Source organism: Apteryx mantelli, chromosome 7, assembly GCF_036417845.1.
Source record: "Apteryx mantelli isolate bAptMan1 chromosome 7, bAptMan1.hap1, whole genome shotgun sequence".
Lineage (NCBI taxonomy): Eukaryota > Metazoa > Chordata > Aves > Apterygiformes > Apterygidae > Apteryx > Apteryx mantelli.
The window spans coordinates 5869445-5885527 of record NC_089984.1 but is presented as its reverse complement, the minus strand read 5'-3'; the positions used below and the strand labels follow the sequence as shown (position 1 = coordinate 5885527).

Here is a 16083-nt window from a genome sequence, read left to right as displayed (position 1 = left end):
TATTTCTAAAGATGTGCCCTCGGCTTTGTAAGCCATTAGAGTATGTGATTTACTTGTGAGCCACCTCACAGCTGTTGCTAAAGGGAGCGAATGCAAGAGATTTTGCTTGATTACACGATGATGATGATGATTAGCAATTATATTTGGAGTTGATGGGGCTAAGTAGGGTTAAAATTATCTCCAAAACTTCCCTTATAATGCTTTACCTGTTAATTTGACTCATGTGGAATGTTCAGGCTGCTGTTTTCCATGCCAGGTGTAGGACTGAGTAAGGGATTTCCATTGTTTTCTTTACGTTTCATCCAAAACCACACAGTTATTCCTGGTGTCAGGCTTAGGGAGAAATATTTTGTCTTTATGATTTGTATATGTTATATTTACAACTGTGCTGCTGAGAACATCTAGCAGTATTCATCCCAAATGGTTAAAAAAATCAAGCAATGAAGATCATTGAAAAAGAAATCATGATATTTTCTTTCTTATGTTCTTTATAATAGAAAGCCAACAGCAACTGTTAACAGACTTATTTGCCTTTGGTTTTCAAATCTTGAGAATACACTTGGATGACATTTTCAAACTCTTTCCTGCAGCTGTGTAATGGCTAGAAATACATTTTACAGAAAAACTCAGATTCTCAAAGAATTGCCTTACTCAAACAGGGAGGATTTAAGAAAAACATGAGAAGCTCTCAAATTAGCTGGGCTGCCCTCTCTTCTCTGCGCTTTAGAACGGGAGAAAATTAGGAGGTGAATTATATCCTTCTGTCCCTGTGATAATGCACCCCAGTGTACCCAGCCTTGAAGCCTAAAACTCATGCTAAACAAGCAAAATTCCTGCTAAAAAAAACTTCTACAAGCACAGTCACAGCCTCAGCCTACAAAGGGGATGCAGGAATCCAGTGTGCCCCCCTCTATCGCAGCTGGGAAACCCCCAGGCAAAGAGGGTGTCAACTTCTCCCTGGTGTTCCCTCCTGGGAACAGGAGCTGACTACCTGCTACCACCAAATCTGTCCTCCCCGGTAGTAGACACCCGCGCTGCAAATCTCAGGGCTTTAATTCTGGTGATGACTAAGGAGCAAATATGGTTTCATGTGGTAGAAGTTCTAGGAGGTTCCCCCCACAGCTTTTTTTTTTTTTTTTTTTTTTTTGTAAGAAACAACATATATTAAGAGAATGTCTCAGAAGCTGGAAAGGGCAAAGCTGAAGGTTGCCTATTCAGCCTCCTTGTTTATGTGATTTATAGCATGCGATTTAATTTGGTAAGCTTTTTCTCCAAATTCCTTGTTAACTTCATGATGAAATGGCAAACACAGGAAATTGGACAATAAAATTAGGCTTCCACAGCAATTTCTGGAAGCAAGCTCTCACCCTGCTGTCACCTTCAAGCTCTGTGCTGGTCATACTGCTTGTTAGTCAGCTGGGAGTATATGCTGGGGCCCGCATAACTGTCAGCGAGTTGCCTAAAGAGCAGGATGGGCTGATTTTCCTTTCTTTTGCAGAAATTGAAGGTTGTCACAATAACAACGGAGGCTGCAGCCATACCTGTGTTGAAGTGGAAGACACATACCAGTGTGAATGTCCGAGGGGACTGGTTCTGTCAGAAGATAATCACACTTGCCAAGGTGGGTCAACGGATCAGAAACCCAGGTTCAACTGTGCCAATACAGCAAAGAATCTCCCTGACAGCTTCTGTCCCCTGGACGTGGAAAGTATGTTAGAAAGAATGTTTTTCATTGATAGGAGGAGGTCAGAGCTGAGTCCAGCTCCTCTGCTAAGAAGCTTCCTCCAGTTCCCTTCAGAGGAGGCAGTCCACAGCCCTCAGTGTGTGTGTGTGTTGTGTATCAGGTTTCTAGCAAGAAGGTCTGACTGATTAGTGCTTTGACAGATATAAACACATCTATCAGTGGTACCTAAAGCAATGGTGTGCGGGAAGAGTGGGGCCTGGCAGAGCTCTGTGAAAAAGGAACAATATGTATGTGAAAGAAAATGTTCCTTCTTGTGGAAGGAAGGGTTTGCCGTCTACCTCCATTCTGAAATAGGACATTCTAGTTGCTTTCAAAAAAATGCTGGATGAAGATGAAGTTTTGAAGGGCCTTCACTCATTGAGGGTTTATGTCAGAGGTGGTATTGTTTCTAACCCATTCCCTGAATTTTTCTTCTTGTTTTTGTTGTGTTGTCTTAGTTTCTCCTTTCCGGTTTAATTAATGGAGCTTTGTTGAGGATGACAGATCATCCCAAATTGAATGCCTGCAGACATTGCTCTTTTTTACCAGGCAGGAGAGCAGAGACACAGGACCCTGCTGAGTGCATCTTGCATCACAGGCGGTTTTGGCAGTGATCACTTACAATTAAGATTGCTTAACATCTCCCATTCTGTTGCGTTGCTTCAGCTGTGTATGCCTTTGCCAACTTTTTGCTATTAGAGCTGAAATTTTCCATGCCTCAAACTTGGTCTTTTTAATTTCAGTTAAAAGGGTTTGGTCACTTCCAAGAATGGTGTTACAGAGAAAGGCATTGTTTTGCCCAGGTTAAATATCTGTCTAGTTATTTCAGTAAGCATTTCCACGTCTCAAAAGCAGGGGACTGGTTCTGATATTGAGTGTTTCTGCTGTCCCTTGGAAAAGTGCCCAAGATAGTGTCTGAAAATTGACAGTTGCTTATGCTGAGTAGAGGCAAGGGCAACATTATCCTTGGAGAACCTTCCATGTGAGGTTTACTCCATCTTTGTGCACAGGGAGTCCTTCATGCCAACTTGCTTGCACCTGTGACACATGCATGGGATAAACATTTTCCCTTTCTTGGGTTGCAAAAGCTGAGCAGGATTTTCTTGCAAATGCATCTCCAGGTTCCCAGAAGTCAGTCTAGCTCTGTAGCAGTGAGTGCAGGGAGAAGAGCGTGGGGGAGGCCTCACCACTTCTTCGGCCCGTCAGGCTCAGCACATAGCTGGAGAAGAAACAGTGCTGCCCTGATGGGGACAGACCAAGCTCCTAGCTCTCTGCTTGTGCTCCATCTTGGTGGGCCCAGGAAGAACCAGTGTTGTTGCTTTCAGACATTTTCATGGGAGTTTGCTAATGGGCTGGACTTGGGCCATAGGCAGGGATGATCTAAATGCAGGAAAAGGAGCCTTTCACAAGCTGATTCACTTGGGCTGTAGATAATTCCAGCAAGGGTGGGCTCAGGCCTGAATCTCCTGTGGTCTGATGTGCTACAGATGGCCAAACATCAGTTAGAGATACAGATCCAGACCTCATGGTGGCCCACCAGGACAGATATCCCCTGGAGAGGAAGTCAGAATGGTTCTATTTGATGCAATTTCTGCTTTTTAAGCTTTTATTTTTCTCCAGAAAAGCAGGCCATACAATGGTGAAAGAATGTAAAATTAATGTGAGAATTACAAGAAAGACCAGTAATACAGGAGCGAAAGCAGTTTGGCAGTCTCTGTTCTATGCCTTGTGCATATAACTGTTAATCTACAGTGCAGACGTGGTCCTTCAGTGCAAGGGATGCTGGTGAGCATGCAGGAAGGAGGCTGTTTGGCTGTAGGTCTCTTTGGTAGGAAGGTGCATGGTGAATGAAGAAAGGGATCCCAGGAAAGTAGGTGTCTTGCAGTTGGGGCAATTTAATTGCACTTCTGGAGTACCACATCCCAGTCTCACTTCCTTGGGAGGGGAAGGGGACAGTGGCAGCTCCTTCTCCCCCCCCTCCTTCCCCCAGTTAAGTAACTAAGTGCTTGGGAGTTTTCATGTCACAGAAACAGAGATGCCAAGAGCCTACAAGAAGGTGCTGCGTGTGCAGAGGTCCTGCTCACACCACCCTGCAGGCAAAACAAGGCTTGTGGCTGCCTTGCAGCAGGTCTGGGTTGCCTTGCGCTGTCTGGATGACCTCTATGTTGTCATTTTGTACTTTTTAGGGCGTGACCATGTGGTCTGGACTTCCTTTTCTACACATCGATTCACTTTTCTGCCCATCTGTTTTCGGGAAGGTTCTTTTACATGGACCCTGGGGTGAGCCCTGCACACTTGTGATTCAGTAGTCCTCACAGCTCTGGCAGAGCCAGGTGGGGAGGAGGTGATGGGGATTTCAAGAGCCATGATTATTCTTATTGATTGAAAGTGTGAGGCCAGACAAGAGCAGTGTTCTTCGGTCCTGTCTCCCGGAGGCAGCCCCAGCAGTGTTAGGAGGCCACGCGTTTCCCAGCCCACGCTCCTCCTCCTTGCGAGGCTGCTAATGAGTGGCAGCAGTGCCAGCTGCCGAGGGCGCTTGCAATACAGCCTCTCGTAAAGCAAGATTGCTTGTTCTTTTACATTTCATGAATTTATGGCCCTACCCAGTGGTCTGCAATCTTGAGCAGATATATATGACAAAATATACTTGGAACTGTACCAGTACAATTTTTTATGGCATCTAATCAAGTTTATAGTGATACAATTAACAGTGCAGGGCAGACCCAGTTGCCTGAAGCAATTGGATCTGCATCCTATCAACCCTCCCCTGCACTGCCTGTATGTTCAGGGCAAATATCAATCTTCTTCCACAGAAATCAATGGCTTGGCTGCAATTTTCACTCAAGGATACTAGCCAAAGAAGCACTTGAAATTTTGCAAACCATTTCCCTTCTCTTTCCTAGTACCTCACCTCCTTCTGAAGTGTGATGCTGAAATGCTTTTCTCTGTTATCTCATGTTCAACCCTTTTGTGCTGCTAAGCAGGTTAGGATGATGTAATTAATTTGTGTTTGTAGTAGTGGTTCAGGGCTTCCCAGCACCAGAGAGCCTGTTGTACAGAGTAGTCTGCACAAAAAGATAGCCCCTGCTCTGAGCAGCTGCACTTTGAAAGGCCAAGGAAGGAACCACCGGCTCGACAAAGAACAAGGTGCCAACAACAGCAGGCAGCAAAATAAGCAGTGGACTCACTGCAGAAGCTTCCTAGCAAGGAGGAAGGTACTTGAGGCATCAGTGCAAAGGAGAGTTTAAAAAGAGGCGGCTCTGCCAGCACTCTCAGATGCTCTGCTGTGTACCAGGGTAAAAAACTATGAACGGAAATGCTTGACTGGCGAAAAATGGGTGAGGCTAAGGGGGGCCTCCCAGATAGGGGTGAGCCAGGGCAAGGATGCGAGAGATTCACCTGTCAGCAAACCAGGAGAGTGGAGCTATCTGAATAGATGCAATAATTTGTGAAGAAAAGAGGATTCCTTGGCACCCAGGAGGAGTCGTTTCTTCTGGGCATCTCGGTCCTGGCAATTCAAAGCTCATCTCCTGCCCTTGAATAACATGTCTGCATATAGTCAGGGCTACCTTGCCAGCTCCTTTTCAGTTCCCCCTGCACTGCCGTTGCCAGCATCATCTTTTGGGGGGAATCAGACCTGCTCAGAGCTGAATCATGCCGATGCAAGCAGTCTCTCTGCCTTGCAGTGCAGTTGTTAAATTGGTGAAACTGAAATGCTGCTCTCAATACTGATTACTCTTGTGTGTCCAAGTGTCTGATGTGGTTTGAATTACATTATGTTATTCTGAGATGATTAATATAAGGAGTTGCCGGCCCTGGTGTTTCCCAAAGTGTTTTCCCAAAGAAGGATGGGCGAACTTGTATCCAAAGCGGATCCACTTGCAGCAGTTGCTATATGTGGTTTTCTTCACTTGTTTCTTTGTCCACATGGTGAAGTGCACAGAGAAGTCTCCTGAAATGCCAGAGCAGAAGTTAAATGGCATGGGTGTCTCCCTTCTCATCCCCTGTGTGCCAGTCAAGGACATTTAGATATAGAGATGACCTGGACCAAATTGGTCCTGAACTTTGGAGAACTGCAGCTGGGATCCAAACAGTCTTGCTCAGAACTACACCTTTATAAAAGCGTTATAATTTTCATTCACTAGTGATTTACTAGGACAGTGAAGCTAGAGTTCAGCCAGTCAGTTCTCCAAAGGATATTCTTCTTTCCATCTGCGTTAGGTCGTGTTTGCAATGTCCCTTTGCCCCCTTTTGAGCTTTGCTCAGTTATTCCTGCTTGCCTTCTGTTGCTAATGGAGTAAAAGTGAAGGTACTTCTTTAATTTTCCGTTCTAACCGAGCAATGTCATTAGGAGAGCATATTGCTTTGGGCACACCACGCACTGTTTAGCATAACACCTTGAAAGTGATGGCTCTTTAATAAAAACGGTTCCCTGCAGGTACATGGTAGCCATTATAAATACCTTCACTGGGACGCAAGAATTTTTTTCTAAGGGGAGGGAGAAGGTGTATTTTAGCAGTGTTCCTTGTGTCCAGGGTCCAGAATCCCAGATTGTATAATTAACTTGATTGGAATTAGGGGAAAGCAGATCATACGGAATGCCAAGTGTTGGGAGTTTTAGGAAAAAGTTTGGTGAACTAGTATATTTGCAAAAAAGTTTTGTCATGTGATTTTAAGCTATGCTGAAAGGTAATTCGGGGGGGGGGGGGGTTGTTTTTCTGGCTGAGTAGGGACCAGACTATAAGCAAAAGAACACTTGCCCTAAATCTAATGGAATAGACATGCATAGGCACAGAGAATATATATTGCATTTACTTTTTTATTGAAAATTATTCCATCTTCTTTCCAATTTCATTTTGTTCAATCGCTACTTTTTGTCCTACTTTTTTATGTAACAGAATCAAAATTTTTTTAAAAAAAGCTCTCGGAAATCTGTTTTATGAAAATTGAAAGTAGATTGGAAAGAGGTGGAATGAGCTAATTGAGATTGCTTATGTCAGAGATGGGTTTATTGCATATAAAAATAATTATTATGGCCTTTCAGGCTGCTTCTGTTTTGGACAGATAGCTATATGGAATTATTCTGCCTTGTTTTGGCATGTTCTGGATTTGATGTAAAACCTGATAAAGGGTCTTAAAGAATGGCTTTGCCTGGGTTGTTGTCAATTTGATATCCGTATCTGGAAAAGACTCTTTCCAGGACATAGCAGTGCTAGCAATATCAATCAGACCTTTGCTGAGTGTAAAGTATAGCTCAAAATACTGCATAGCTAAGCTTCTGCTACAAGCGTAACAGTCATCGTCGTCGTCTTTTTTGGTGTGACTGCACCAGGAGAATTTGGGGTAGTAGTGGATCAGGAGGTTTGTGCTGCATGAATGGGAATGTAAGATAAACAAATAATAAATGCAGCATCCTTTTTTTTTTTCCTCAAAAACAATAAGTAGAGCCCTTTCCCAGCTCCCTGATAGATTTGTAGTGCTTACTATTGTTCTGGGGACTTTTCTTGTAGTTCCAGTGCTGTGCAAGTCTAGCTCTATTGAAGTGAGCATCCCAAAGGACCTGGTTGGAGGCCTGGACCTTTCCCTCATTAACACTTCCTGCAAAGGAGTATCCAACGGCACTCATGTCAACATCCACTTCTCCTTGAAGTCCTGTGGCACTGTTGTAGACGTATGTATACCCACTGCTGTCCTGGCTCTTGGGATCTCTCAGGTTTGGGGACTGGTTGATAGCCTAACTGGGGAATAAAGTTGATTTAGCTGTACCATCAGAGCGGTTTCCCATGCTGCCATGCAGCTGGCCTCAGACTAGACCTGAGGGGGCATTCTGAGGTGGGAGAGCTTGTTCCATCTCCTCTCCAGTAGTGTGGGTCTGTAAGCGTGGACACTGCCCACCTAGAGCTTCACAGGAGGGGGCTTCACCATCACCCTGGTGCTGAAAGGGCAAGTTGTGCCATTCTTCACCGTCCTCTTGAGGCTGTATCTGGTCTCCAGATTATGCTTCAAAGGCTGCACTGGCAACTGGTCAGGAACCAGAGAGCTCCTCTCAGAAGGTGGGTAGCAACTGGAAGCCAGTTCCTCTGCTTCATGCATGAATACAGTGAATCACAGTTGTTAGCAAACTGACAAAGGCCCTTGGGTCGTAGGTAAAGATGAACATTACTCTAGTTGCTTCACAAGCTGCGTCTTGCAGGGGCTAGTTTATGTCAGACTTTCCTGAGCAAAGTAAACTCAGCTGCTGGTGCTTGTGAGAACTTGGAGAGGTATTTCTCTCCAAGGGTGATCTCCCTTTTCCCTTAAATCCCTTTCTTTGTTGCAGGTAATAAATGATAAAATTATTGCCACCAATCTGGTGACTGGCTTGCCAAAGCAGACTCCAGGAAGTAATGGGGACATTATTGTCCGCACCAGCAAGCTGCTGATCCCGGTGACCTGTGAGTTCCCGTGCCGGTACACCATCTCTGAAGGCTATGTGCCCAACCTCAAGAACTCCCCCTTGGAAATCATGAGCCGCAACCAAGGCATCTTCCCCTTCACTCTTGAGATCTTCAAAGACAAAGAATTTGACGAGCCTTACAGGGACACCCTTCCCACCCTCAAGCTTCGGGACTCTCTGTATTTTGGGATCGAGCCGTTGGTACACGTCAGTGGACTAGAGACACTGGTTGAGAGCTGCTTTGCCACTCCCACCTCAAAAATTGATGAGATCTTGAAGTACTACCTGATTCAAGATGGGTGAGTTGACTCTTCCCTCCTTTGCTGGCTATTAGATGGGAAGTGGCAGAGGGGCTGAGTCGTGTTAGCTATGTGATGAAGGAAATACTATTGCTTCTCCACAGCAATCTGCCTGTTATGTCCCTAGCGATCGCCAGCAGCCAGGGTTGTTGAGCTCAAGCACTTATCCCATCAGAAGTGATTGGGAGAAACAGTGGGAGGCAGTGAAAGAGGTTACTCCAAGCGCAGCCTTTAGGGACATCTGTCTCTAACTAGCCTTGTGCGTAACTGAGTTGGCTGCTGTTGAGGTTATCCTTGCCGATAACCTGTTTGCCAGCTGGCACAGGGCCGAACCAATCAGCCGAACACCCCAGTGGCAGTGTGCTGCTGCCACATGGCTGCAGCAGCAGCTGGAGCAAGTTTCTTAATTTTCCCGTAGCGGCCTTTCTGTAGCATAAGCCAGAAGACTCCATGGCTGGTCCTGGTTGGAGCTCCCCTTTCTTTACTCTCTCTCTGATGCTTGTCAGTGTAGAAGGCTTGGGGTCCCTTAATTTGGTGGTGAGTTTCTAGGCTGTTTGGGGTTAATGATCTTTCCTGGACATGCTAGTAAAAGGCTCAGAATGTATCTGTATGGGTCTCTCGGGCCTCCTTGGGACGGGTTTTGTGTGAGAGGTTCTGGGGAGCGTTGCTCTGGGCTCTGCTGGCCCCTAAGGTGACCGCTATGTTCAGAGATGTGTTTGGGTACCAGCATGACAGTGCCATTGCACTGCTGCAGTGTTGCTCTGGAGTGTTTGCATCCAGCAGTGTCTCGCAGTTGAACCAGAAAACATTATGCAAATGTCATGGTTGGGAAATGTCTGCTATTCCTTAGGGAAGAAAGTCCTGCCAGACTAATATCTAAGACACATCCAAGTGTCACAGCCCACCAGTAAAGGGATTCTGTTCATGTAAGTGCTGTGTTCTGTCTGCCTAACCATTTAATAAGGAAAAACATATTTCTTCAGCTGCCACGCTAAATCATCCACCAGTACAGCTGCTGATGACAAATCCTATGAGATAGTCCCGTAGCAAAAGGATCCTGCTGGGTGTGGTACACAAAGATACTGTTTTAATTTCCCTCTGACAAAGATTTCAGCAGTAGCTTGTCCTCCCTCCATCCTGGGCTGCAGTTCTTCTCTGCTTGACGTTTCTGCAGTTTATGAACAGACTGGTAATGAAACATTTGATTTAGTGGCTCCCTGGCTGTCCCTTTGGACCCTCTCAGGCCTCCAAACACTCACTCGTTTCCCATGACGAGTGAAAATGAGGGGCATTCAAAACAGTGGTCAAAACCTGAGCTGAATAAAGAGAGAGCTGAAAATGTGACCTCACCAATCCACCACAGCAGCAGTTTGGGGATTTGTGCAGAAACGAGCTTGAAACTTCCTTGTAAATGCATTTTTCTCCTGGCGGGGGAGGCATGAACGGCCCCTTTGGTCTTGTTATCCTGCAGAGGGCATTAAAACTTCACTGAAAGGAGAAGTGGGCTGGAACAGGCTGGCTGGAGCTGATCCAGAGCTCTGCTCTGGCACAGTTTTTCAGGCCCCCGCGTCCCCCGGACATGCCAGCCCCCTGCAGTAGGCTGTATTTAAATCGGACCGCTCACTTAGAGCAAAGGCTAATGATGTGCTGTTGGGCTAACTGGTGCTCTTTGTCTCTTGCTAGGCTTGCAGCAATTAAAAAATAAAATTAGCTGAATCCACTGCTGATTTCCCCCTGCTCCAAACAGTTTTGTAATAACCCATTTTCCTTCCATCAGCCCAGCCCCAAAAGCCTCAGGCAATAACGATGAGTTTTCTAATCGGGTTGATTATTTAGCATTAGGTCTGTGGGAGTTAACTGCAGCCGAGACTTCCAGAGTGAAATTCTGTATAAATACCTTTATTGAGGGGATGTACTTTAGACTGAGGAGAGGGGAAATTCCCTCTCTTACTTTCTTCTGCTTATTCCCTGGCATCTCCAGCTGGCAAGAGGTGGGAGCCCTCTGCCCTTGCTGATGAGAAGGGCTCCATAGGTAAGAAATCACTGCTGCCTGAGGCCCTGTCCCTGAGCTGGCAATGTGGATTTGCCCAGATCCTTCCCCCTGGGCTCCATGATACCCCCCACTGCTGCTGCTAGCCTGGCCAGCCCACCCCAGAGCGGGCTTTCCCACTTCTGCTCTGTCCTTCCGCTTTCTCCAAACGAAAATAAATAAAAAGCATTGACCGGCTGCATGGACAATAAACACTGCAGCTCTCTGGGGCATTTGGAGCAAGGTCATGTCACTTTGGGCAAGCCATTGTAATCTGATATGGCCGGGAGCTGCCGTTCACCGGAGCGTAAGGAGGTTAAGGTGGTTCCACTGCGCTTGGTTAGCAAGGCTCCCTCTCGTTACGCCACGTTTGCAGGTCGGAGTAGCTATTGGGCTTGCCGGGCTCTCCTTCCACCCTGCACCCATCCCCAGGAAATGGCCAGAGCAGAGCTACCGTGGCACGACTGCTCTCCACTCCCTTGCCCTCAACACGCTGTGCACAGGAGAGGGTTGTTTTCCCCTTCTCCAGAGCAGGGTCACCCCTTTTCCTTCTGTACCTGTGCTCCCCTGCTCCTTCTCACCTCTCCAAGGCGGAAAGCAGCGTTTGGGGCTTTTCTGGGAGGATGGGACTTGGTATGGCCCCATGTACGATGCCAAGGGACTTGTCCCCATGACTTGAAGGTTTCTGAGCTCTTCTGGTCTTGCCACAATGCATTTGTGGCAACGCTCCCTAAAACACATGCTTAGGGGCATGGTAGGGGCTCTGTGGTTCCTCCTTGTTGTTTTTCCATTTTCCCTTTCCCTAGCCCCAAACCAGGAGGTTTCTGGCCACCAGTGTGGAGGATATTCCCTGGGATGTAGGAGTTGGTTTGAGCCGCTATCCAAGAATCTCTGCAATTTATACACTCTCAAGCAGGGAAATGCCTCTGAGTTGACTTTACAACCCCAAGGCTTGGCCAGTCACTTACGGGAAGGCTTTGACTGATACTCTTTGCAATGAGGTGCCTTGAGGAATGATGCTTTTATAAGCCATTTTATATGAAGCAACTTAGTGGCATCTAGTGTTTGACCTCGAGGGGAAGGAAACTATGTCACTTCTAGCTGAACGGTGTTAATTTATTGGCTCCCCTTGGACGACTTTTTATATTTTCCTCCCAGGCAAGTTAACTAGACAAGCATTGCAAACAGGGATATCCCTTCAGACCATGACCTCCACCGGCTGAGAAAAGCTACTGAAATAAATGATGGTGTAAATAATGCTGGGATGAGGCCAGTGCTGCACGCTCCCGTGGACATTCAGTGCTCTGCCGTGCGTGGCAGAGGGGCGATTCTGGGAGGGATTGCAGCCCAAAGAGCCAAGGTAGCCAAACAGCACAGAGATTTATTAGTACACATTCTAGTGTAAGCAGAGCTACATATAGATGGGGAGTTTGCTGCTGTTCTTGTTGCTGTTTGATAAAGGAATGTGTCACGACATGTCAAAAATGTCAGCGTTTCTGACAATATGTTACTTATTTCTGGTGTAAGGCTGGAAGCTAAAGGTTGCTTCTAGAGTAGGCTTTGAGCTGTCACACTCACATCTCATCTCTTCCATCACCTTTTTTTTTTTTTTTAACTTGCAAAGTCCATGTTTCTGGAATTAACTTGCTGGAAAGGACATGGTGCATTGCAATGCAAAGTAACAACAGCGTCTGTGCCTCTCAAAACGCCCAAGGCACTGCAGTACGCAACGGTAATTATCAAGTCACCATAACTTTTTGTCTTGGTGTTTCACTGGCAGACTCGAAATAGTCTGTAGTAGTTTATAAACAGACTAGACATGAAATGTAACTTTATAGAGAGGTAGTTTATTTTCTTTCAGTTCTATGACCATGCGCATACCTGTATATTGCTAGTGACAGAGAAACTGAAATTATGAATTTTAGCTGTAGTGAATTTGAGCCGTCCAACCAAGTCCATTGAGAAGTAAAGAAAACTATAAATGATATAAAGCCAAGTAGATCTAGGTTTTTATTTTTTCCATAATCTGTAATATTTTAGTAACATGGGCAAAGGCTTCTTCATTTTAAGCATCATTTATGTGTGTGGTATACACAGACTACCTAATATATTATAGATGCTTAACAGTTCTGTTGATCACTGCGGACTGTTGCACAGGAAGGTGAAATGAGGATAAATTTGCCTGCAGTTCTCTGGCAGCCCCTCTGCCGAAGGGACTGGCCCGTGTCCTGCCAGCGCTGCTGCTGAGCTGTTCTTTGTCTGGAGATGCTATCATCTTCACTGTTGTTTTTTCCCCATCATTCCCGAATTTTCTCCTGTGACCAAAGAGGAAGTAACATGGATAGTAGCTTAGCCTGAGAGGGCCAAGCTCTTCTTTTCTTTTTCTAGTTAAATAGGCCGAGATGTTTTTTCTGTCTTTTTTTTCCATTTCTGGGAAACCCATTAAAGCCTATCCCTTTGCTTTCCTCAGCTGCGTTTCTGATGATTCAGTGAAACAGTACACGTCAAAGGACCATCTTGCCAAGCACTTCCAGGTTCCTGTGTTCAAGTTTGTGGGCAAAGACAACAAGGTAAGCTCAAAAAGCACCTCTCGGACCTTGCATCAGCCCTGAGCTCTCTGAGGAGCCTCAACACAGAGTTGGCTGTATGTCTGTAGTGTTATTAGAGTACCGAGGGGAGGAAGGGCTGGCCCAAGACACGCAGTGCTCTGCCTATTCCAGCAGCTGTTTCTTTCGGGAGCTGGACACAGGTACTTCAGAAGAGGGGGATAAAACCAAATAAATAGAACATGAAGGCCAGTTGTGGCTGCTGTAGACTGACCCAGGCTGCTGCGCAGTATTGTGTAGCCCAGTACAGGGGCAGAAGCCCTGTCGTAGCCTTTCAACCCCATCTAGCCTCTCGTCACCCTACCACCCTTTTGTAGGCCTGAAGCACTGGCTAACTGCCTCTTCCTGCCATGCAAAACAGCAGCCGATACAAGTACACTCAAAGCTGTGTGCTGGCAAGCTGAAATCGTTGCTGTTTCCTGTGAGGCTTTGGGGAGCCTCATACGCTGGGAGAGAAAAGTGTGTGTGTTTCCAGTGACCAAACAGAAACCCAGGGATTTAGGTACATTGTGCAGCGTCCTGTCTTCAAAACAAGGCTGTCTATAGCTTTGGATCTCTTCAGCCATGTATCTTCTCTGACTCTTTGAGCATTAATGCCCTGCAGGTTTCCAGGTATGAGGCTACCATACTGATTAATTCAATGTGAAACCAGACAGTCTGATGGCAGTTTGGGGCAGAAGCTCCGTAGTGGGAGGACAGCTGAAGAATAATGCTGTTTTCCTAATGCAAATAGCTTTTTTCTTCTGTGCTGGAGGAAATCAGGTCTTTCAGTCACCGTTGTTACGCTCAGCCAGTACTGCCTGCCTCAAAAGGCAAAAAGCTGCCTCTCCAGCCCCTGCAGAGCCTCAGTAGGGTTAAAAAGGGTGAAGTCTTTTTAAATTCACGGATTTCACTGGCCGTCTGATTGCCACTGCTGCCTCCACCCCGCATCCTCCAGGGCCTGTGCAATGCATTTTGCTTCAAACCTCACTGTTGACTACACTTTCACAAATCCCTAATCGCTGCTTGCAGGGATCTTGCTTACTCTTCTTGTCATTTAGAGGGCAGGGAGCAGCAATCCTGTCACTATCTGCCGTTCTGTGCAGACAGAAAAGGCAGCTGTCTCCATGCCCTTTGCACTCTCCTCCCTTCAGCTACCAGTCTTGGCTCCTCATCAGCCTGTGTTTTCTCCTTTGCCCCTCAGTCTTCTATCTTTATGTGTTTTCTCAGCGCCTGTCAAACTCTTGCACATTTCCATCAATCCATCTCCTTGTGAGGCTTCGTGTCTTCTTGGCCTGCTTGCTACCACACTTCCAGTCCATACGAGCTCTTCCAAGCTCACTCCTGACATTTTCATACCTTCTTCTGAAGATTCATTTCATGCTTTCATGTTCTGTCTTAGTCCCTGGCTAAGAGGCAGACAGCATGCTCCGAGTTCTCTGCTGGGGACTCTGCAAAACATGCCCTCACCAGGGCCTCTAAGAAAACAGATGGAGCAGCCAATTTGGCTGTGGATGGTCATGGTGGATAAGGACATTATTGACCTGGACAGAAATGGCTGTTCTATGGGAATCACATGCATCCCACGCTCTGTGAGAGCTGGCAGCGCTGCCAGTCGGGTTCCCGCAGCCTGCTGTGCACTGACTTCGCCTGCTGTCTTGCCGCCACCAGGAAGTGTTCCTGCACTGCCGCATCCTCGTGTGCGGGGCGCTGGACGAGAGCTCCCGCTGCGCCCAGGGCTGCCGGAGACGAATGCGCAGGGCAGCTGAGACGGAGGAGGAAGAGGAATCCGGTCACGTGGCAAACCATGTCCTGACAGGTGGTCCCATCAGAATTGACTTTGACGATTAACCCCTGCTTGCTGGCACAGCATCTCCGCCTGAGACCAACCGTCTGTATCGATTCCTTCTTTCATGGGCCTTTGAGAAATAAGAGGTATTTGGTGAAGCCCCCACTTGAACTTCCTCTGGACTTGTTTCCCCAACAGCCTGGTGCTTATTTGTGAAGTATCTTAGATGCACGAGACACCCCTCTGAGCGCAACCCGGACTGCAGAATAGTTCAGTTTTACCTGCATTTCTGTCGGTTGAAAGGACCCTGTTGCTTCGCAGGCCTGAAGTGTTACCTGACTTTTTTTTCCATGCATCCACCCACAGGCTCCACAGGACTGTTCGTCCTTGACTAAACAAATGTTGTTCAAGCCTTTCTTTCAGCAGACAATACAAATAGTATCGTAGCCAAACATGTTTGCTGTGCAAGTCTGTGAATGATGCTGAAGTTTTTGAGTGTGGTGAGCTTTTGGATGACCATTAATAAAAATATATATAAAAATATATATCTCATAATATGCATGTTCCTTGGAACTGTAAAGCAGCTGTCATTATATGCAGCTAAAGCTTAGAACTGTCGCAGGCACGTTTGAATGTTATTTTTAAATAGTAAAAAGTATTTAATAAAACTTAATTTTTTTATTTTCTCCTGATAGTTGCATGCAGTATAACAGTGTTTTCTTTTGTATTTAGTGTATCATTTTTTCTCTCTTTCCCCCCAGCAACCTGGTGCCTTTTGTAAGTGTTATAGCGCCTTTGTTGTAAAAAAAAAAAAAAAAGATAATTAAAAACCTAAAAACACCCCCCAAGTGTGCTATTACCAAATCTGTGGTTGAGAGTTGTAATGCTGGAAGAGAGGCTGTGGCACTGACAAAGGGATCAGAGCAATGCATGTTACAAGCGATTGCTATAAATATTTGATGTGGTGGCTCTCTGGATAGTGCTGTCCCCGGCGAGCCTGGTGACAAGAGACATGGCAGCATTGTTAAAGTGACTGCATGCGTTTGCAATCTCCTGCTAGGTGAGGGATGGCTAGAGAGAGAATTATTGGTGACAGCGGGAATAATCATGCCTGTTGGGAATCCCTTTGGGCTGCCAAACTCCTTCCAAAGGAAATGTAATGGATTATCAGCTCCAGCTCCTCTGGGCTTCTTTCAGGAGCAGGAGTGCTGTATGGTGCAGG

At 46.3% G+C, this 16083-nt stretch overlaps 1 protein-coding gene across 9 annotated transcripts in view; it reads left to right on the top strand.

Annotated features, from left to right (window-relative positions):
• Positions 1-15704, top strand: part of OIT3 (oncoprotein induced transcript 3) — a 32992-nt gene extending 17288 nt beyond the window's left edge. For all 9 annotated transcript variants that reach the window (XM_067299689.1, XM_013959846.2, XM_067299690.1 and 6 more), the window contains 5 exons: positions 1499-1621; positions 7234-7394; positions 8043-8458; positions 12958-13057; positions 14744-15704. In XM_067299689.1, coding sequence (XP_067155790.1) covers positions 1499-1621; positions 7234-7394; positions 8043-8458; positions 12958-13057; positions 14744-14923 — 980 coding nt within the window. In that variant the 3' untranslated portion in view covers positions 14924-15704. The remainder of the gene's footprint in view (positions 1-1498; positions 1622-7233; positions 7395-8042; positions 8459-12957; positions 13058-14743) is intronic.
• Positions 15705-16083: the final 379 nt, after the last annotated feature.